At 39.0% G+C, this 22,189-nt stretch overlaps 1 protein-coding gene across 1 annotated transcript in view; it reads left to right on the top strand.

Moving 5' to 3' along the window:
* The window catches only part of col22a1 (collagen, type XXII, alpha 1), a 50,867-nt gene that overhangs the window by 2,312 nt on the left and 26,366 nt on the right, over positions 1-22,189 (top strand). Inside the window, exons 3-19 of the mRNA XM_062436232.1 lie at positions 2,735-2,815; positions 8,546-8,657; positions 9,393-9,516; positions 9,983-10,258; positions 10,399-10,479; positions 14,613-14,732; positions 14,851-14,895; positions 15,008-15,070; positions 15,292-15,330; positions 16,999-17,052; positions 17,158-17,211; positions 17,308-17,361; positions 18,790-18,843; positions 18,939-18,983; positions 21,336-21,389; positions 21,491-21,544; positions 22,105-22,140. Coding sequence (XP_062292216.1) covers positions 2,735-2,815; positions 8,546-8,657; positions 9,393-9,516; positions 9,983-10,258; positions 10,399-10,479; positions 14,613-14,732; positions 14,851-14,895; positions 15,008-15,070; positions 15,292-15,330; positions 16,999-17,052; positions 17,158-17,211; positions 17,308-17,361; positions 18,790-18,843; positions 18,939-18,983; positions 21,336-21,389; positions 21,491-21,544; positions 22,105-22,140 — 1,346 coding nt within the window. The remainder of the gene's footprint in view (positions 1-2,734; positions 2,816-8,545; positions 8,658-9,392; positions 9,517-9,982; positions 10,259-10,398; positions 10,480-14,612; positions 14,733-14,850; positions 14,896-15,007; positions 15,071-15,291; positions 15,331-16,998; positions 17,053-17,157; positions 17,212-17,307; positions 17,362-18,789; positions 18,844-18,938; positions 18,984-21,335; positions 21,390-21,490; positions 21,545-22,104; positions 22,141-22,189) is intronic.

Here is a 22,189-nt window from a genome sequence, read left to right as displayed (position 1 = left end):
TTTTACATTTCGTCCATTTTAACTCACAGTTAGATCCCTAAATTATAGCTTTAGAGCCACAAGTGCAGGGAGTAGCTCAGCTATCTAGCATACTAAGGCTCAGGGCTGTGCAACACAACCATCTTTAAAAAAGGGTGACGTACTTCCATTCATTCACAGAATGGTAATTGTTGGTGGAGTCACTGACTTCATAAACAATATAAACCAAGTATCATCCATTATCACCTTAAAAAGACTTTAAGAGAGAAAAAGACTCCTTTAATTCCACAGTTAAACTGAGGACAGACACAAACAAGAACAAACTTCACAGTTGAAATTACAAATCAAGCCTGTGAAATATAGATAACAGCTCTTACCAAAAAAAAACATATGAATGTTGACAGTTGAATTAGCTGCTTGGATTTTCCCATTAGGCATACTTTGGGGCTTTGGACAGAAAAGAATAACGAGCCATGTCAACACAGCTATCCTCAAAATGAATACCACAAAGGTTAAAAGCCTCTCTGACGTGACGATTTTTATAGGTGTGATTTAAGAAAATTGTACCGTTTGATAGATGTTTGGCAGATACATGATCTATTAGGGAGCTTGGAGTGTCTCACTGGTTTGTTTTTAGCCACAGATAATATTTAAGGCTGACAGTCAGGACACAGAGGGAGTGTTAATAATAGGTTTTGATGAAAAGTTCCTCTGAACAGATTGATTACGACCTGGTGAAAGGATCCTGATTTGCTGTTGTTACTTGATCCACATAATCAAAATGTTACCATATGGGATGAGACAGGAAGTTTTAATTCTCATTGCCTATTGTAAATTAATAGAGGTAAATACACACATAGAGAAAAGCAAAGAAAATAATATGACTGTTGAAGGTGGTTACGTAGTAAAGGGGTAATTTCTTATGTTGATGAGTCCAGGTTTGGTTATACCACGAATCGTCAATTCATTAGCAATTTATGTTTATGATGATCACTGAACACTGAAAAAGTGTGAAAAAGTCTACAGCCATTCTAGCAATAATATAGACAGGTATAAGGGTTATAATGTTAGTTTCGTGTGTTAGCATACTAACATTGCTATAGTACTTAACACAATGTATAGCGGAAGCTGATGGGAATGTCATATCCTGTTATGCAGGTATTTTGTCACAAACCAAAGTAAGACTAAGTGCAATTTTGACCTAATTATAGCACTAGTAGAATAATCAGAGGATCACCAAAGTTAGGAATACAATTCATCTTTAAGGCACGTGCATGTCTTTAGTCCTGAGATATTGTAGCATACTCATAACCACAATGGAACAAGAGGAACAGTCAGGGGATCACCAAAGTAAGTAGGACTCATAATCTGGGTACCATAAATTATTGCCAATCCATTTGTTAAGATATTGCAGTCTCGACCAAAGTCTTAGACCAACCAATGGATTGCAATCCACAGAGCCAGTGTGTGTGTGTGTGTGTGTGTGGCGTTATGCTCCTTTTAAAATGTCATTCGCATCTCTAAACCAATGTTTACATTTATTAAACTAAACAGGATCCCTATCTGCATTCTTTAGTGGAGCTGGCATCTTGACACAAATAGCAAATACCCCTCATGTCAATAAAAACCTAACCTGATGGTGTTGCCTTTCTCGCTGTCACCACCATCACTGAAATATGCGTGGGTGGAAATATAAAACTGTGACTGTTATTTGGGCCTGTGAATGTGCCCCAAGCTCTAGCAGAACCTCCCCTAACCAACCTCCCACACCACCCTTCCCCCAGACATAAGTCGGGAGAGATGGGGGGGTAGTCTGTCTGCACTGGTGCTCTTCAGATCACATGTCAGTCAAAAGGCTGCATTTCAGTGAGATCACCACTTCCTAAAACAAGTCCTCCAAATGCAATGACCAAATAGGTTGTTTGGCCGTGCACTCCACAATGAACCATAGGGTCGTTTTCTAATCCATCGCCTCTATTGGCAGTAGTTGGCAGGACAACATCATTGTCTGTGGTTTCCAAAACCGTTACAAATCACTGTTTTAAAAGTAATTTGGTTTTATGGTGTGATGACGCTGTGGTTAAGGTCTTGTTAGGTTTAGACACAAAAACCACTTGGTTAGAGTTTGGAAAAATCACGGTTTGGATTAAAATGATCACTTGAAACATGGTCTGGGTTAAAGGTTCTACTCCCTTAAAGTCAGGAAACCTCTGTTATCATAGCAACAGTAAACACTACAACGATTATTTATTCATTTATTTTCAACTTTTCCAACTTATAGTTTGGCAATGGGAAGTGAAATCGGAGCATCCTGCAGTAAAGTCCAGGGACTTCTTTTTGCAAGTTAGGATCTTACCAGCCACCCAAATAGCCACCTCTGATCACGGAAATGTATTACCATACATAAATGTGTCAGTTCCCGAATCATAATTACTAGATGGCATCTGTCACTCAAATGTAACTCAAGGTAATTTTTGGCGACTGACATTATGACCTATAGTGTCATTTTCCTTTGGAGGACAGGCTCTCCTTAAAACAATTAAATCAATCAAAATGTAATCAAGCCTCCCATAAAGTATTTGAATGTCTGCTTCTTGTAATCAAACAATAGCACAGATTTCCAACAGGAAGATACAAGGTTACCTATACAAGTGTTTAAGAAGTACACTTTACCTACACTATGTTCCTATAAAAACATCACATCCTGACTTGCTCGTCTAACTATTCTATCTACTCTATTGTCCTTTCTCCTCAGATGTGCTGTGTCCAAACATGAAGGTTCAACCTGATCGGTTCAAGCCCAACAGCACCAGTTATGGTCTTGAAGAGGTTCCAGGTATGTACAAACTGCTGCTTTCTTCATGGCAACAGGCCTTGTGGCAACACTTGTCAACCGCAAAGTCAGCTCTTTATTTTTCAAAGCATTTCCTACTATCCCACGTTTAGCTTTTTTACATGAAAAGAAACAAAGAGATATTTTTTATATTCAAAGATTTGGACTGTTTTCACACACCAGTTTTCTGTATTTCTATGTGATTGGAATCTGAAATGTTGGAATTGTGAGTTGCAAAGTGCTACTTTTCTAAACGGATTTGAGAAAGATTCAATTCCTGACTTGATTTATGCTGCTATCATAAAAACTAAATGCCAGATTTGAAATTGACCACATTTACCTACTTTTCATCACAGCTAACCAATCCGCAAATCATGTTGCTCTGTTGTTGTCAGAAATGTAGATGAGTTCTGTCCACAGTTCCGACCAACCAATGATTTTCATCCATTGCTGTAGGATATGAAAATCCATTAGCAGACTTTTGAAACTGCATTCTTCTTCTACTACTACTTATTGTTATCAAAGGTGCAGCAACTTTCTTTAAAAAATTATGTTTTGAGAAATACAATTGCTTTCTTGCTGTGGGTTAGATAAGAACATTGATACCACTCTGGTGTTTGTACAGTTAATATGAAGTTAGCATAGCTTAGCATTAGATTGGAACCAGTTACCCTGGCTCATTCAAAAGGTAACAAAAATATGCCTGCCAGCAGCTTTAAAGCTCACTAATTAACACATGATACATGATATATATTTGATCAAACAAATAAAATATAACGTGTTAATTAGTAAGGTTTAAAGGTGATGATAGGTATATATATGTTTTACCTTTAGACAGAGCCAGGCTAAGTGTTTCCCCATATTGCTAAGCTAAGCCAACCAGCTGCTGACAGTAGCCTCATATTTACTGTAGAAATATAATAATGGCATCAATCTCCTCATCAAACTGTCAAGAAGAAAGTAAATAAGCCTCCTTCCCAAAATGTCAGACTATTCCCTTGAGGAGGTGAAATTGCTACAGGCCTTTAATCAAGTTCAGTGGCTGAACTAGTCCTCTACCAAGTAAAGAGCGTGACTAGTCCTCCATCATTTGAGGTTTTTTGTTTCATACATTCCAAGCTGCTGTGTTGAAGTTTTCTCAGAACTCCTGAATAGCGTTTATCCAGAAAGGTCGGATGTTGTTATAAGAGTGTCTTTTGGGGGATCTGAGTTCCTGTCTGTCTCCCACCCACATCCATCACACTAAGAGAAAAAACAGATGCAAAGGCATGACTGTTGGGGCTCCTGCTATGTTGAACTTTGTGGAAAGAGAGATGTTTGACGAGTGAAAGCAGTGTTTTACTATTTCTGACTTTAACACATTTGGCTGGCACAGTGGCACCTGGTCATCTCTGCCAAAACAAAGGGTTAACTGATATGGGCTTTTGAGGGCAAATTACATTTTACCTTGTACCTGTCGATGGACTCTTTTGTGCCAGCACCCAGTTATTTTTTCACCAAAATCAAGGAGTCTTTGAGGGTTGATTGGCACAGTGAGCCCAGTCCTGGAACAAGGAAGTAGTTCGTTCTCATGTGCAACCTGAATAACAGACAGACAGAGAGGGCTGGTAAAAATGTAATAGATTTTTGACGTACCACTGGCCCACTGATGCAGAGGCCCACTGGGATTTGTCCTGGTATGCCCAATGTTCATTACACCACTGGTCTACTGTATCCATGCTATTGCTTTAAAGCAGTGTTTCTCAATTTTTTCATATCAAGGACCCCTAAACTGACACAAATTAGACCATGGACCCCCATCTGATTAGATTTTTGCTTTTTCATGTTTCATTACAGAAAGTGTATGAAACACATGACCAATATAGTCACACATTCTGTCATTGTGCTGCATATGTATAGAATTAGAGTGAAAATAAATTGTTATTTTTGCCTGGGACTCCCTGAAACCCCATCAAGGACCCCTAGGGGTCACTTTCAGAACCACTGCTTTAAAGGAATAGTTCAAAGATTGATGCCACTCTGATGCCTGTATATTAAATATTAATATATTGCCAGTTATCCTAGCTTAGCATAGATCTCTTCAGTAAAGGTAATACTACTACTGTTTAGTATAATGTAAGAATATGAATTTCCGAATGGCCCTTTGAGTGTTATATTATTATACATGCACTAAACTGCATCATTAGATTACTAATTAATATTGATTAGTAATTAGTAATTAGTAAATGTTAAGCAGCATTTTAATAAGCTGCTTTATATACATAGATATATACTTACTTTATACTTTATATGTCGGGTAGTTCACCTTATATTTTGCAATTATATTTTTTGATCACATGTTTTGTTTATACAGTCTTATTCTGCACACAGCATTGTTATATCACAAACTGATACACTGTTTGACATTTCTCACCTTCTCCAAATACATTGCTCCATGCTAAAGCGATGTTGTGGTCAAAGTGGAAGACCATCCAATTGGCAATGATGTGTCATTATAGAGTGTGTGGTTCTGATCAGAGGTGACAGCATCACTTCACACTGCTGAGACACATTATCACAGCCTCACCATTGGGCAAGTGCTAATTATGTGGTTATGCTTTTCCCCCAAACCGCAAAGGAATTAGAACGAACTTTAGATAAATTACTGAAACCCACTCATGTTGTCTTTAGCAGATGTACCATTTTGTCAGATGTGCTGTAAGCATCCGAATTGGAATAAATCCTTTGGACTGTATTTTGTTTGTCTTTGCAAGTCAGATCCAAAATCAACGTCATGCTCCACTGGAGAATGATATGAGAAAATCCTTTTTTTAAACTGCAAGCTATGTTATTGAGGAGTAGACCATAAATATACACTGACTCATCTATATTCTATTTTAATTTAGCTACAGTAGCAGCACCACACATTACATGGTACTCCCAAAAGTGCTACTATAATCACTTACTTACTGTCATGATGTAAGATTTCTAATTTACAGATTTCTATACCATAATGGTACCAACAGTATGGCCCAGGTACCTAAAGTAGTACAAACAGTAAGGAGGCAATAATCTAGTTTTCATTCTACTATAGATGTTGATACAGTGAGAGAAAGTACTAGAATGATTATTGATTTTCTCTCTACAGTACAAATAGCACTGACAGTTATGTCATATGATCAGATTTACTGTAGGAGACAAAACCTGCATTGGGCCCCTCATAGGACAAAATGTTATCACGGAGCAGTTTGAAAAGTTCCATGACAAGACAAAGATGTCTGGGGTTTTCCAAACTGCAGTAATTCTGTAAATGTGGCATTGCCTGAAGAAATACATTGTCAAACTTACTGAGTAAAGTACATGTTTTTCAGTTTGTGGCTGAGCACATAGAGATTTTCTCTACATACGTAGATGCACTAGACAAACAGTATTTATCGTCACTACACCAGCAGCTCCTGTAGGCTTATAATTACACAACAAATGTGCTCTAAACTCTCTCTACACTGGTGCTGAGAGAGTGTAATTCTCCGTGAGAAATGTCAAGACTATTTGCCACTGATTGTGATTTGACAGCCAAGAGACCTGTGGTTTGAGTCAGACTTGTGTTTATCATGGGCTGTCTAGTCGGACCCCTCAGGGTACTGAGCACACACAAGAGGCTGCAGAGTGTCTTTACGGCTCTGCATTCGCTATCTACTGCACGAATGCTGCCATCTGCTCTGATCAAAAGAATGCTGTGTGTGTGTATTCGCCTTTCCCAGTCAGTGAACTCATCTGGCTTTTCCCGCAGATCACCCCATTGGTCGTTTTTGGCTGTCCAAAATAACTTTTTGGGTTGATTATACGCTATCCACTGCCAGTCCAAATTACAGCTCTGCACTGAGATGGCCCCCAAACAGCCACAGAAACGGCGCGGTGAGCGTATGTGCATGATGCAAGCATGGGGACAGAAAGAATCGTGGCCAGCAGAACTCACAGCTGCATGACTTCCTTGAGAACCCCAACAGCAAGACTGATAACCAGCAAAACATGACTTTTGAACCTAGTAGCACAACCAAGGCTCAAAATGTAGAGGTGAAGCAGACTTACTTAGAAAGCATTAGTCACTTTACTCATTTGCTTAAGTGTTATTTAGCAAAAGTGCTTTCAGATTATCCACTTGAGAACATGATGAGGGGCTTGTGCATCCACTTGTATCACTCATTGGTCATGGTATAATTACCAGATTGCTGAAGTTGAAAATGTTTGAACTTTAAAGACAGTACAGGTACCATTAGAGGATGAAGCTACAAAGCTTTAATTCATCTAACTTTTACAGCACTTACATAGCCCAGGTATGCTGACTGAGACAATAATGGTTCTAAATTATAAGATGGTCAAAGATCAGCAAAGATCAAAGACAGAAAGCATGATGCTGTTTCTATTATAACAACAAAACTGTGCTGACAACATATAAATTACTATGAAATTTTAAAAATTAAATAATTGTAGTTTAACCAAAAAAAGTGACGAAAGTTCAGACTTCCAGGTTAGAAAAGAGGAATTGGCTTATTTCAAATGTAAGCCTTGGTAGCTGTTATATAGGAAGTTTAAAGTAAAGATCAAGCATATGAGCTCTGAAATGAAGATGATTACCCGCATTGATGCTAAATTCGATATTAACATCACACATATGATTAAAAACATTACAAGACCCAAGAAAAAATGTAAAAGTTAGTTAAAGAAAAAAAAATGGCACCACCTACTGACCAGTAGAGGTAACTGGCATATTAAAGGGTATCAATGGCATCCAAAATCCAAGTATATGCAAGCTGTCCCCCCAAATCTGTTATCCCCAACAGTGTATCTGAGACACTTGGTGACTTTTACTGACAGACAGTCTAACAGGCTAATGCCCTCAGTTGTTCAGTCTGTTATTACAGCTCCTTTTTTTAATGTTATTTTTTACTCTGTTGCTAATGGCACAGCGGCAGCCTGCATCAGACTACCTGCTTGCACGCTATTTCTAAAAACATCCACTAAGCTTTCGTAAGACTCTCACATTACCGCATTCATGTTGTGGTGTCCTCTTTGAAAGATTAGTGCATTGGTGTTAATATTCCCACAGGAAACCTTACATTTGAGAGATTTTGTTGCACTACTATAGGCTCCCTGTAATATGTTTAGGCTGACCTCATCCTGTTGACTCACTAATGGCACAGTCTGTTTCAGAAGGGCTCTGTCCACACAACATAACCACCAGCTTTCAGTGAGATTTGCTGGACAAACTGGCAGCTTTAGTGCAAGTACAAGCTCTGATCCTGCTGGCATCGCCATAGCTACAGCACTTGTTTGTTGTACAAGGGAGTGTCCTTTCTAAACCACCTAAATATGGTCTGTGGTCAGACCACTTCAAATCACACACTGCAGGCAACATACACACACGTGCACACACACACTCAGACTCACACGAGGAGTTTACCAGCGATGGCAACTAATTTTTTCCTCTGGCAGAAAATCTAACAAATGTTGAATTGGTACCAAATGGCTCTTTTTTCCATCAATTTAGTAATACTGTGATTTTCAACTCTCTCCAAAAAGCCACAAACATAGTGGCTGCAGGGTGTGGTGGGACTGACCCAATTAAACCTCAGTATACCCCACGAAATCTGACAAAACCATAACTCAACCTCACGACTCGAGAGCCTCGTGTGCTTATTTATGTGTGTGAGACTGTCCTGAGTCCAACTAGGCTATTTTACTGTGTTGCTGCAGGGTTCGACTTAATGGACTACTTCAATGTGAGGGATATTCTGGGAACCAGAGTTGACGAAGGCCAAAGTTCTTATGTTCGCCTTGGAACCATGCCCATTGTACAGCAAACAGAGTAAGTGACCATCAAATTATACTGCAAAAAGTACACATGTCAAAACATTTGTAAGTATGTAACTTACTTAAAATGGCTCTAATTAGATTAGACACAGCTTTATGTAGGAACACCACGGAAGTACAATATCTCCCAAAGTTATAATGAAAAATGGAAAATGTGGAAAAAAGAACATTCGATTTTGATAATGGGGACCCGCCCTTGTTGATACTGTGCTTCAGTGGTGATCCAAATGATCAAAAGCCAGTTGATATGCAGGGGATCTGTGGTTAGGGGGTTCTGGGGCAGTGGTAATTCCGCATTCTTCAAAGGAAAAAAAAATTGACCACAAAATGTTACATTTCAATATTGATGATTTCAAATTTAAATACATTTTGGGCAAAATTACACACAGTTTTTTCTGATCATTATAGATACAAATAATTAAAAAAAACCCACAATAGCTCAATATATTCACAAGAAACTATGCAAAATGTACCACATAAAATAAAATGTTCATATATTTTCAGCGTTTTATCAAGATAATAGGCCTTATTCACCCCAAACATATATTATTTAAAAGGAATGGAAAGTAGGAACAGTGGCTATTAAAACGTGTTGTTAGGAGAAACATGGTCTGTGTTTAAGTTTAGGTTTGAACTATTACTGTATGTGGTCCCTGTGTGTTAATCACATGTCTGCAGTAAAATAAAGTACAGTTTATGTTAACAATAACAATGTGCTTCTCTTCCACAGGGATGTGTTTCCTCAGGGATTGCCAGATGAATATGCCTTTGTGACAACATTCAAATTCAGGAAAACCTCAAGACGTGAAGATTGGTACCTCTGGCAGGTTTTCGACAAATATGGAATCCCACAGGTGGGTCAGCCAAATGTAAATAGTATTAAATGGGACTATAATAAGTCCAGTAACAAGGTCAACTCATGCCTGTTTGGTTCCTTTCTAAATTATTGGGTCTTATACATACAGTATATCTCAAGCCACCTAGATTGCTGGTAATTCTTTTCAAAATTTCAAATATTTTTGATTCAAATTGAAACATTGCAACATCATTTAAAAATGTATCACTGTGTAGCTTTTCTTTGATGTAGAAGTTCTCCAAATGTTAATGCATCTTTATCTTTTTTGTTCTAAAAAGGACCAATTCTATGTCACACAACGAGGACTTTGTGTCTTATTTTGGTTTAATTTACCTCTATAATTTGCCTCCACTGTGAGAACACACATTTTAGATTAAATGTACTTCTCTGTATGTTGTCTTGAACCAGACTGCCCATATTTTTCGACTCCTACTGTTAACATTATCTTGCCTGTGACTTGTCAGGTGTCTATCCGTCTGGATGGTGAGAACAAGGCGGTGGAATACAATGCTGTCGGACTGACAAAGGATGCTGTCAGAGCTGTGTTCAAGAGCCCTGAAGTTGACAACCTGTTTGACCGCAACTGGCACAAGATTGCCCTCAGCGTTGAGGCCAAGTCTGTGTCTCTGTACCTGGATTGCAAGCACATCCAAACTCTGCCAATTGGAGATAGGGAGGACATTGATATCCAGGGGAAGACAGTCATTGGGAAGAGGCTGTATGACAGTGTGCCAATAGATGTAAGTCTAAACCTGCATTAATAAATGTACAATATCAATTTCATTATATCCTCTAATCTGGAAATGTAATGTGTGTAAGCCAAGGCACAGTTTTAAAAAAGGTCAATCAATGATGTGTCTGTCTATGTGTGACCATACAGTTTGACCTCCAGAGGATGATGATCTATTGTGATTCCAAGCATGCGGAACTTGAAACCTGCTGTGATCTACCCAATGGACCTGTGAGTACTATAGAGCTACTGTCTTTACCTTTTATTGTCAGCGAAACCAAGCTTTTGGTTATTATAAACACTACAATGCCACACATCTTGTCTACGTCACATCTGGCACCACAATAGAGATCACTGAAGATTTAGTTTTGCAAATATCGCAATATGCAGTAATAACATGGATTAAAAAAGAGAGTAGCATACAAAAGAATGTTTCTAATTGTAGGTTACTTTAACAAAGTCAACTGTCTTGTCTTTATCTCAAGATGGTCTCTAATTTAGAAACACTGACTTTTAGCTCAAAATAAAGAAGTTTACATGAACTGTCCATTACTGGCTTTGTTAGGCAACATGGCACCAGCTTAATTTTACAATGCAACTGAATACCATTACAGGCTTCCACAATTGTACTTGTCAGATTTGCTCACAACAAGGCAATGATGGTTAGCTGCTAGCTACGTTACAATATTATCCAGTGTTTTCAGTTAAAAGAGCATATAAATCAACCAATTGTTTTGCTCAAGAGATCAAAGTCTTACATTTAATGGAATAGTTTAACATTTTGTGAAATACATATTTAGTCTCTGCTGGTTGTATAATAGAAAGAGTAATACGTGACCTTGTTTGCAGTTCAAGGTGTCCTCTCAACAGTTTTACAGTCTCTTTTACAATGCTGGTCTATAGGGGAATGGTTTTTGCGCTGTAGGGGGATTTTTCTCTGCAATACTGTGAATGACCACTATGAAAATTTGCTGGCAAGACAAATTTGGAGTGGAGCCATATCCAGTTCTTATAATACATCCATGGCTTGGCCGCTGTTAAGATCTTAAATTGCACCAAATAGAAATGAGTGTGTATAAGGATTATTCATAATAAAGGTTGAGGGCCATGCAAATTACAGTTTCCTTGGAAAAAACACTAAACAGGAGCACAGTGGGAGAGGGGTTGAAAATGTGGGAGAAACCCAAGAAAAATGGGTGTGCAAAATGTTCACTGTCTCTGAATCAGAAATTGTCTTAACTTTAAATACTGTCACATTGGCTGAAGATGAACATTTTTCAGCTTTTTGTTTTGTTTTGTAATAGTTGTCATGCATTGAAACTAGTATTTTAAACCTGGTTGGAACCATTTCATTTTGACACATTTTACAGACTAAGCGATACACTCTCTGTTAGAGAGTAGGTTCAGACCAAGGAAAAACAGCAAGGGCAGTGCCACTGTCCATATTGGAGGTGCCTGCCTCCAATGATATGTCCAGAGGCAACTCAGTGAGGGCTGTGGCAAAGCCCTATGACATTTGACCTTGCATCACTTCAGGCAGGAGAAAGACAGGGAACAGCTGCTCCAACTGCAGGCTACAGTCTAGCTAGCAGGGTTTTCTCAGTGGGGCAAGGGATCAAGTTGGTGGGGTACCTGAAGGAGGCATCAGGCCTGTATTATGTGTTGTTTCCTGAAGAGGTGAAGTGAAATAGTGTTTGTGTGTGTGTGTGTGTGTGTGTGTGTGTGTGTGTGTGTGTGTGTGTGTGTGTGTGTGTGTGTGTACGTGTGTACTAGATATTCCCCATGTTGTGGGTCCGTAAATCAGTTTACAGTCATGTTGTGGTGACTTAATTTTGTTTAAAAGTTGAGGTAAGTTCAGGATTATGTTAAGGCTAGGGTAAGGGTTAGGGATATGTTATTAGTATGGTTAAAATTAGGATACATCTTCAGGAAATTTATAAATCTTTTGTAAATCAATGTAATATAAAGTAATGGAAGTGATGCATGTGTGTGGGTTATGGAAGTAAATTCATATAAGTTTGAATTAAATTAAATTCATATAATTAATGTCACACTACATTCATTTAGTAGCCTAGCCTTTTTCATAAACCACAAACCAAGCACATAGACATGTTAACTTGCCCTCCAACTGTCTGTGGCATGTGATCTTAAATGCCCAGCTTCATAGAGGGCCAGATTGGCTTACTGGCTTTCTTAAGAGGCACTCTACACTTTTTACCCACATTCCCCAGGCTCCAAGCTTTGCCATGGCCACAAGCTTTAACCAAACCAATGTGAAATGGTTTTTCAGTAATCTGGAAGAGGTCACAGAGAGATATGGTTTCAGTGCAAAAGACATACCCAATGCAGATGAAACTGGTATAAGTATGGTCCAGAATCCTGGCACGGTACTGCCAAGATGGGGTGCCAAACAGGTAACAATAAAAAACTTTGTCAAAGATGGACCACCTGGATCTATTAGAAAGAAGATTTCTTTATCCTCCTTTGCCACTTTCAAGCTCACACAACATCCAGCTCTCAAGTCTTGCTAATTCTGGACAACCATGCCTCCCATCTGTCAGTGAAGGGGATTGATTTTTGTAAGACATGGCATTGTACTCTTATCTTTGCCCCTTCATTGTTCATATAAACCTAAGCCTCCGGACCGCAGTGTTTATGGTCTGCTGAAGAAAAATATCAACCACTTCCAAGAAAAATAAATGGAGACACCCTGGGCACACCATTAGCATCTATGACCTCCCCGGAATAGTGAGCTATGCTTTGCCACTGGCTGCCACCACTACAAATGCCCAGGCAGACTTCAGGCGCTCAGATTCCCTGCTCAGGAATCTGGGATATTTTCTAGAACCAGGAATATCCCCCCTCATGTGTCACCAACTGTCCATGCCCAACACAGCCCAAAACCTCTGCCTCAGAGTCTGCACCTCTGCCCCAGACTCTTTCATCTCAGGCTCGTCTGATCTGGGCACTTCTATCTCAGACTCCTCTGCTCAAGGATCCTTCAATAGCTTCTGCCTATATAGAACTTATCTATTCATCCCAAGGACTTTTTGCTCCTTCAACTTCACCATCAGGACAATCATCTGAGGTTTCCTCTCACCTGTCACAATCAGACCTCATCCAAAAGCTTTCGCTTTCAAAGTAAGTGTAAGAAAAGGAAAAGAACCACAGCAATCCTAAGAGATACACCTGTCTGAAAATCTCTGCAGCTTGAGAGTGCAAGAGGGAGACTGAAGAAGAGGTTTACTGTTTTTTTCTGCCTGGAGAGCCTCTCCAGATCAGGGGAGGTTTTGATTACCAGTGTATCATGCCACTCCTGGGCACAGATGGGAGTAAATACTATTTATGCCACAACTGTGAAAGCAACTGAGACGTGCCCTGCCAACATCACTTCAGAAAACAATAAGAATAAGATAAGATAATCAGCGTTCTTCCATTGGTTTTAACTCCCACGCTTTGTGTTGGGGGCACAATTGTATTTTATCAGTTGTCAGTTTTCCAGTTTTTGTTTGTTTTAAATAACAGTTTGTTATAGTTCTTTTTCTGCATGTATTAGAGTTATATTTAGCCGGTTGGGAGAATTGGCAATTCTATGTATTACGCGGTTGATATGTTTTTGGTAAAATGATTTGTGACTCACTGACTTTTTAATGTTGATGAGGAGGAAACCATTTGTTGTGTGTTTCTGTAATCATAACTTGTTTTAATTTAACAGTTTTAGAATGAATTGTTGAAAAGAGATAAAATGTTTGTGAGTATATCTAAACGTTGATGAAATGAAACCCCGTTTTTTTGTGTGATTTATTAGAAATTGTGTTTACAATTGTATAATTATGTGATTAATTCTACTGTTTTAATTCAGCGTGTTTAATGGATATTCAATTGTTTTAACTAGATGAAGACACACCCTTGAAGACACCCACACCACATTCTTTGGAGTTTATTGTGATGCTTGGTATTTATATGATGGTTTATGAGTCTAACCCATATGCTGTTCCAATCAACCCTGCACATTGGGGCAGATAATAAAACACAACTTGTCTTTTTAGTTTGGACAAAGCTGGGCTAGCTGTTTCCTTTTTTTCCCAGTCATTATTCTAAGCCTAACCAATAGCCTTGTGTCTCCAGCTATGTGTTTGACGTATAGGCTTGGGAGCGGTTTTGATGTACTAATCAAACTCTCAGCCAGAATGTTAACAAGTGTCACCAAAATGTCCAAATGTTCCTTCCTTGTGAGTTTAGAGCCATATATTGCCAAATCAGAGCAGTTTGATCCTGCCACTGTCTGATTAGTCTGATCAGTCATACTATCATGGCATCATTTTTTTTGACAATCACTGTGTGCTTACATTTTATTGTTTCAGTGCCCTAAGAAAGTTGTGACAGAGGCCCCACCTCTGCAGATCCCCACTCCAGCACCTACAAGCGTGGAGCAGAAGAGAGGCCCTCAAGCCAACTGCTCCTCCTGTCCCCCTGGAGAGAAGGTAAAGCTTATCACCTGGTTCTTACCAGACGTTTATCCCTGCCTATTATTTCCAAGGATGAGCGGGAATCTTTTTGTTAATGGCTTTTGAAAGACGTCTATATGTTCATTTCTCACAGGGAGAGACCGGTGCATCTGGCGTTACAGGTCCAAAGGGTGAAAAGGTCATCTACCATTGACTTTAAACAGTAGATTGTGTGTGACAAACCATTTCAGTTTCATTGTGTTTCAAAGCTGTTCTATGTTTTTATTGTGTGAACATGCCTACCTTTACAGGGTGACACTGGCCCTCAGGGCACTATCGGACAGACTGGCCTCAGAGGACAAAAAGGAGAAACTGTATGAAAACTTAAAATGACCACATTTACAAGTGTAGTTTCTTATAAAAAAGATAATAAAAATAATAGCTAGTTAATTGACTTATAGATATTACATTTTGTTGGTAGATATAAAATCAAACAAATTCAGTCATTTCAGATGGCATGCCTTCCACCTATGATCTCTTCTGCTTTTCTTCCCGCCTCGATAATAATTAATCCGTATTGATTAATTATTTGCAGGGCAAAGTAATCTCTGTCAAAGGTGGCAGGGGTGAAAAGGTAAGTAAACCTGTCTTTCATGATGCTGCATGGGTATTATCTTAACCCATACACGTTTGTCTCTGTCCATATTGTATATGCATGTATATCTCAGAAAAAAATATTTTTCTTCCTCATAATAATATATTTTCATATCTTTCTTTCTAACTATATATTTCTCTGGTTTTCCTTCCCATGATTTTACATGTTTTACCTCTTTTCTGTCAGGGAGTGGCCAGAAAAATGCTTATAGCTGTTATTGTCAGAATTACAGGACTGGTTACCACAGAAAATGTGTAGCAGAGAGGGCAGGCCTACGCAGACGCCCACCCAGTCTGTTCAAATCACAGCCTCTGAGCTGCCTGGCAGTGCCAGCTGGGAGTCTCACAGTATAATTTATTCCTAGAGACAAAATCCTCAGCGTGTATCATTCGAGCTGTCCAGAGAATGACACTTAAAATGGCCACAAGAGGTCTGGAGGAACAGGCATACATCGTCTCACTTCTCTTTTATCTTATCTACTTTGGCTGTTATAGTCTAGAGAATGCATCTTTAAATCCGTTTATATAATAAAGGTGCAAATACATAACTATGTTGTCACTTTAAAAAAAAACTGTAGGGAGCTCTCTCTTTTTGATGACATCAATGCAGAACTCATTTCATGATAAATTTATTTTCACTTTGTAGCTCTTGCTGCTGAAAACTTCACTGGTTTGATAAAACTGCATTAAATCAAACTTTAATGCCGAGCATCCCCGTTGCTTTTCTATTTCTTACTTTTTGCACGCGTGTCTGTCTTCACTGTCTGCCAGAGACGACTGCAATCTGTTGTTGTAAACCTAATGCAAAAACATGAAGTAAGCCTACCCTGCGCTGTGGTTAAAAATGGCTGAGTCGGTCATCTAGTCGCGTGGGGTGAAAGTGAATTCCACCCGCTTTGATAGTCTCTAATTGCATTCTAGCCGACTAGAACGGGCAATTTCCAACGTAGCGGTGTTGTTATAGATAATGTCTCTTTCATTGTAGGGCACAGCAGAGGAGGGCCCTCTCTCCTAATCTCAGTGATGAAAGAAATGACGTGTGCTAAAATGATATAAGCTCCTAAAATAATTAAAGGGCAACCTTCTGTGACTTGTAAAGTGGTTTATGAAGCAGAGGGAAGTCTTGCGGTGGGCAACAGTGTAATTTAACAGTCATTACTTTTCACTCAGTCCGGTTTTCGAATTCCGAGGGATTCCTTGGCACAGCAGATGACATCAGTGAGCAAACCAAAAGTCAAGACTCTGAGGACAATGGGAAGCCATTGTTCCTTGAGTCTCTGGTTGGGGCGTGAGACCTAACCATAGTGGGTCTCTGTGAAACAGTTGACAGTTGTTAGCATATTCTGGCTCCCAAGCCTTTACTCAAAAGTGTTATTGTTTATGTCCATGTCTGTAACTCTTTGTGTTCTGTGTGTAATTTTAACCTCTGTGTTTTATCCAAATCTCCACGTTGTATGTGTTTTTTAAATCAATCACCTCACCTCTAACACTTTGTTCTCCATTAATCCTCCGACCACCATGTACTAAACCATGTTCTGTGTTGCTAACAGGTTTTGACAGCACGCCATTGTCGCCAACATTACCGGCCATCATTGCATGCTTGTGTACTGCAGCACAGTCGAAGTAAATAAATGCTTTCTGTTTACAGGGTGATTCAGGCACATTAGGGTTGACAGGTGCTCCTGGACAAAAAGGAGAGAAGGTGTGACACTTGTGGACCTGGACATGTGGTGGATTTGATTTTATATTTTTGAGTATGAAAAGTTCACTTACTGGTATTAATTATGTGTTTCCAATTGTCCAACAGGGACTTGGTGGTGTGCCAGGCATTGATGGTTTACCTGGAGACAGAGGAGACAAAGTAAGACATATATTTCTTTATATTCCAGCATAAATTCCAGTCCTGTGCTTTGTTAGGTAATTATGTGTGTTTTCATCTGTTTCTTTTTCTTTTTAGGGTTCATCAGGACAGGCTGGTAAACCAGGGCTGCCAGGTCCAGCTGGACAAAAGGTGTGTGACTGTGGTGTTCCAATTTTTAATCCACTCATGAGTCAGTGCACATGCTTTTGGCTCACTGTGGAGGGATTTTAAAATAACTTGGTTTGGGAAACAGAAAGAAACATAACTTTAGTCGTTCTGTTTTTGGCAGTGATCTTAGAGAAGCACTTGTACTGTTAAGTGGGCGTACGTATATTTTCATGGGCAATTACCTCTCATTGTTTTATCGATTTCCTGTGAAAAAGGGGGCCAGTTTGGTTAACTTTCCGTTGGATTCAGCACATGGGGAAGAGCCAGGGAAGGTTGGGAGAGTAGGAAGAGGATGAGGAGTGCTGGCTCTGGTTGGGCCAATGGACCGTGAGAGGCTAGCGGAGCCAGGACTGGAGGGAGCGATTGCCCCTTTTTGATAAAATAACATAACATAATAATAATAGAAATACTAAAACAGTGAAGTACTACTTTTAGAACAGAGTGGAAAGTCTGCACATGAAAGATTGTGAGAAAGTACTTCTAACCTAGGCTGGGATACAAAAGGCCTATTATTATTATTTGACCATAGTTTGGTAAATTAGCGTTGGCTAATCTGCAGTATTTGTTACATACTGTATATACATTGTATGCACACGCTGTTTTTCTCAGTAGCTGGTAGTAACCCCCTCTACTCTGGTAGAGAATGGTAGCAATGAATGCAGATTTAAGATTAGACTAATTATTTTGTTAGCAGGCTGTTAGCCAACCTCTGGAGGATAGAAAATCAATTTTGTCTCATAGCACAGTATGTCAAAATGAATCCTTTCTTCGTAGCAATACATCTGTTAATGCTCTGATTAAACTAACAACAGTAAACGCACACCTATCAAACCTATTTTACTGTAGAGCAACAGAGCAACATACAGAAGAGGCCAAAAAACACAGCAAAGGTATTTCATTCCCCCCCCCTAAGCCCTTAGCTACTAAAATCACACCGTCAGTACTGGAGACTCTACATGTTAAAAGCATATTTTTCTGTGTCCAAAAGTTTATTCTTAAAATTAAAATAGAAAAAAAGGATTGCAAGTGTTTTCGTATTCAAATGAGTTAACATTTTAAATTTGGGAATTTATCAGTAAGGCAAAAAGTTATTTCTACGCGTTCGTTATTCATTGCATGAAAAAAGAATAGTGATAAAAGAAACTTACCCTGCGACTTAATATTTGAAGATAGATTACAACATGAGAACAGAGTGAAAGTAAGGTCAGAGGTCAAAGTTCAAGGTTCTCCCATGTGGTGGTCTTGTCACTTACAGCTGCTGTTTCCTTTTTGGGGTTTCGGTTTTCGTCTGTCAAATTTATTACGTTGATTCAGCTCCGACTCAGCGGGTCCCCAGCTGGCCTAGAGTACATCAATGAATCAGCAACATTGACACTCCTTAATTATAATGCACTCTATTATACTATATAGGGATTTCAAGGGGATGCAGGAACTCCCGGTGCACCAGGACTGTCAGGTGTCGCTGTGAGTATAATCTGATTATTTTTAAGATCTGATATTGATAAATGATTATATTGATTTTTGAGATTTTATTATGATGTTGCTTTGTGTTGTCATAGGGTGAATCAGGTGTTAAAGGTGAAAAAGGAAGTCCAGGAGCCAGGGTGAGTAACTCTGTAACATTTTTTTTTTTATTAATAAGGTTTTTTTAAGCAGATCTCAATGCTTCACATTCACACAGTTCCACTGGGTCCTCTTTCTTCCTGTTCTAGTTGTTGTTGAGCACACAGCTCCACTGTAGCAAATAGGGGTTCAACATCTTACTCAAGGGCACTTGAGGAGAGTTACTCCCTGTTCATGTTTTCCCAGCATGTCCTGGGATTTGAACCGTAATGTCATGTCAAGTTTAACCTGTACAAAACACGGTTCATACTGCAAATCCTAATGACAGGGTTAACTCAGAGACAGAGAGAGAGAGAGACCATTCTTCTCAGAGGAGCTGAGAACTGAGGGGCGTAATTGTGTAAACAGATGTGGCTTCCTTGATTCACTCTCCACACTTCCTGTCTGGAATTGTGTGGGGGGCTTTGGCTTAAAATGCAACTCATGTAGGCCTACTGAAGCTTTGTGGATGTCTGAAGTTTCATCAGAGCTGCTAAACACCTTCCTTCTTCCACCTTCACAGTGATGCTAGACTGCTAATAAATCAGTTAAATGCATAAACAAGGGGATTTCAGCCAAAGTCATATGACATTTATTGTTGCTTTATATGTCAGGATGTTCTCCTGATCATGACTTCAAAGAGTAACGGATCAAGTAACCAGAGCTGGAAATTACAGTTGAAATCTTTTTATCGTGCTGTAATGTCAACTTTCATTTAAAGTCAAATGACTAAAATAAACTTTTAGTAGAATGCAATACACACCGCTTCAGTTCACTGATTACTTTACCATATGACATGAGGATGTGTAGCAGGTTGTGGGCATACTGAAACTCCATTCAAACCTGCTGATGCCAGTGCTTTAACAGGTTCAGAGCTGTCTGTCTATCAGTCAGTCAGTCAGTTAGCAATTTCCTGTAGGTGAAAGCTGGAAAAGTACTATTCCAGTAAAGTGATAAAGGGGCTTTGTGGTTTAGATCAGGCACCTGGGGATGAAGCCAGGGCGGTTTTACCTGACTACTAAAAGCCAGAGATGTGTTTTGGCTCTTTTCTTTATCTGCCATCATTGGAAGTAGTATTCAGATCCTTTACTTAAGTAAAAGTGCCAACGCAGCAAGGTGAACATACTCCATTACAAGTTAAAGTCCTGCATGAAGTGCAAAAAGTATTATGAGCTTGATGTAGTTTTACAGTAAAAGTAGTGGTTTGGTCCCTCTGACTGATATATTATTATATATGACATCATTAGATGATTAATAGAGAAGCATCAGTGTTAGAGCAGCATGTTACTGTTGTAGCTGCTGGAGGTGGTGCTAGTTTCAATTACTTGAGTCCAGTGGGACCAACCTAGGGCTCAGCAGATACATCTGAGAGGTAGTGAGATGATTAATGTGAGAGGAAAGGGTTACACAGTTCTGATATACAAATCTGTTTTAAGACTTTTTCTCTAATCTTTGATTTTTGCTGAAATATTGGATCATTTGAACATTTATTGAAATGAAACCATGTGAGAAGTTTAGAAGGAAAAATGACTATTTGGTGGAGCTGTTAACAACTCATAGACATCTGAGATGTGAGCCTGACTACACACTGCTTTTTGTAAGACGTCAAAAGACAAAAAGGTTGGAAACCACTGGCAAAGCTTGTTATATATTATCCGTTGTGTCAAATCTTCATCTGAAAAGTAACTAAAGCTGTCAAATAAATATAGTGGAGTGGAATTATAAAGTACCATCAAATGGAAAGTACAGAACAAGTAAAGTACAAATATCTAAAGTACAGGGCTTGATTAAATGTAAGTTATTACTTCCCACCATTGACAGCTATCCAGATTGTTGCTCATGCTAACTATACAACTACACACATGGAAGATCTTTCATTATAATACCTAACATACACAAGGTGCTGGATTCACAAACGTAAAAGCTTTCATGAGCTGTCCACTGTTCAACTGGCATTTACAATATTTATATAAAATGACCTGGATTATTATTTAAAGGGACACTTCAGTCATTTATTGTGGCGCTTCCATAAAGTCAGAGGTCTTGTGAAGGATAGGTTTTTAAAAAAAATAAGTGGAAGCAGTAGTAGGAGTATTGGTCAAACTCCAAAAACACAATAAACTAACCCGGATGACATCACCACCATTATATTTTCGGACTTTATAAAGATGCCTTTAAAGCCACAGACGCAGCTATTTGTTCTCAAAGGCCAAGGTGTACAATACTACTGGTTAAGGAGTGAACTGATTTTCAAATGTAAAATCATTGAAATGTCCCCTAATCTTTATATCGATTATATTTTACAGTGTAGAATATATGTGACTTTGTTTCTTCTACGCTTGCTTTCATTTTAGGGACAGGCCGGTTTGGACGGATTTCCTGGAAAACCCGGTGTTTCTGGGAAAGACGTAAGTTGTGAAAGTCTGTTGCTCTCAAACAGATCTCATATATTAACATTCTGTGGTGAGTCATCATTGTATTAATGAAGCTTTTGTCTGAAATTGATTAGGGTTTGAGAGGACAGGTTGGGGCACCCGGGGCCGGCGGAATAAAAGGCACAAAGGTATGAACCCCCGCCACTCCCACCCCTCTTGTTGCCGTATGCAAAACACCCTGTTCATTTGATTAGAGGCAATTCAAAGGAGATATTGCTGTAAGCATAATGTTATTAAGCCACGCTGATATAAATCATTTCAAAGAGGTATCATCAGTTTCCCAAGGCTCTGTCTGTACTCTCTCCAGACATTCCTCAGTCGCCTTTTTTTGTACCATCAAAGTCAGCCTACTCGTTTGTCTGAGAAAAATAAAATGTAGAGTTCATTTGTCTGTCTATAATTAGTGACTTTGATGATTGTTCCAGTGGTGCACTCATACTTATACCACACCCATATGCATGCACAAGGATGCACGCTTACACACATATGCACACATGTATTGCTTTAGTACTTCAGCCACAAGTTTCACTTTCCTTTAAGCCTACAGTGCAGTAAGTACACACACGTGTCATCATTTAAATTATGGTCATTGCCGTGTCATTATCTTATTCCCTAAAGGGCTTTGCGCTTTAAAATATCTCTTGATTTTAATGACAGCGTTTTTATTCTCATGTGAACTTTGCCACAGGGCGAGAGAGGCCTTCCTGGATTACCTGGGGATGTGGTAAGTACCGAAATATAGACTAAATGGGTATAAGAACTATGAATTACTT

This window comes from Scomber scombrus, chromosome 16, assembly GCF_963691925.1.
Source record: "Scomber scombrus chromosome 16, fScoSco1.1, whole genome shotgun sequence".
Classification (NCBI taxonomy): domain Eukaryota; kingdom Metazoa; phylum Chordata; class Actinopteri; order Scombriformes; family Scombridae; genus Scomber; species Scomber scombrus.
The sequence above is the reverse complement of the archived record's forward strand: the minus strand, read 5'-3'. Positions and strand labels throughout refer to the sequence as shown.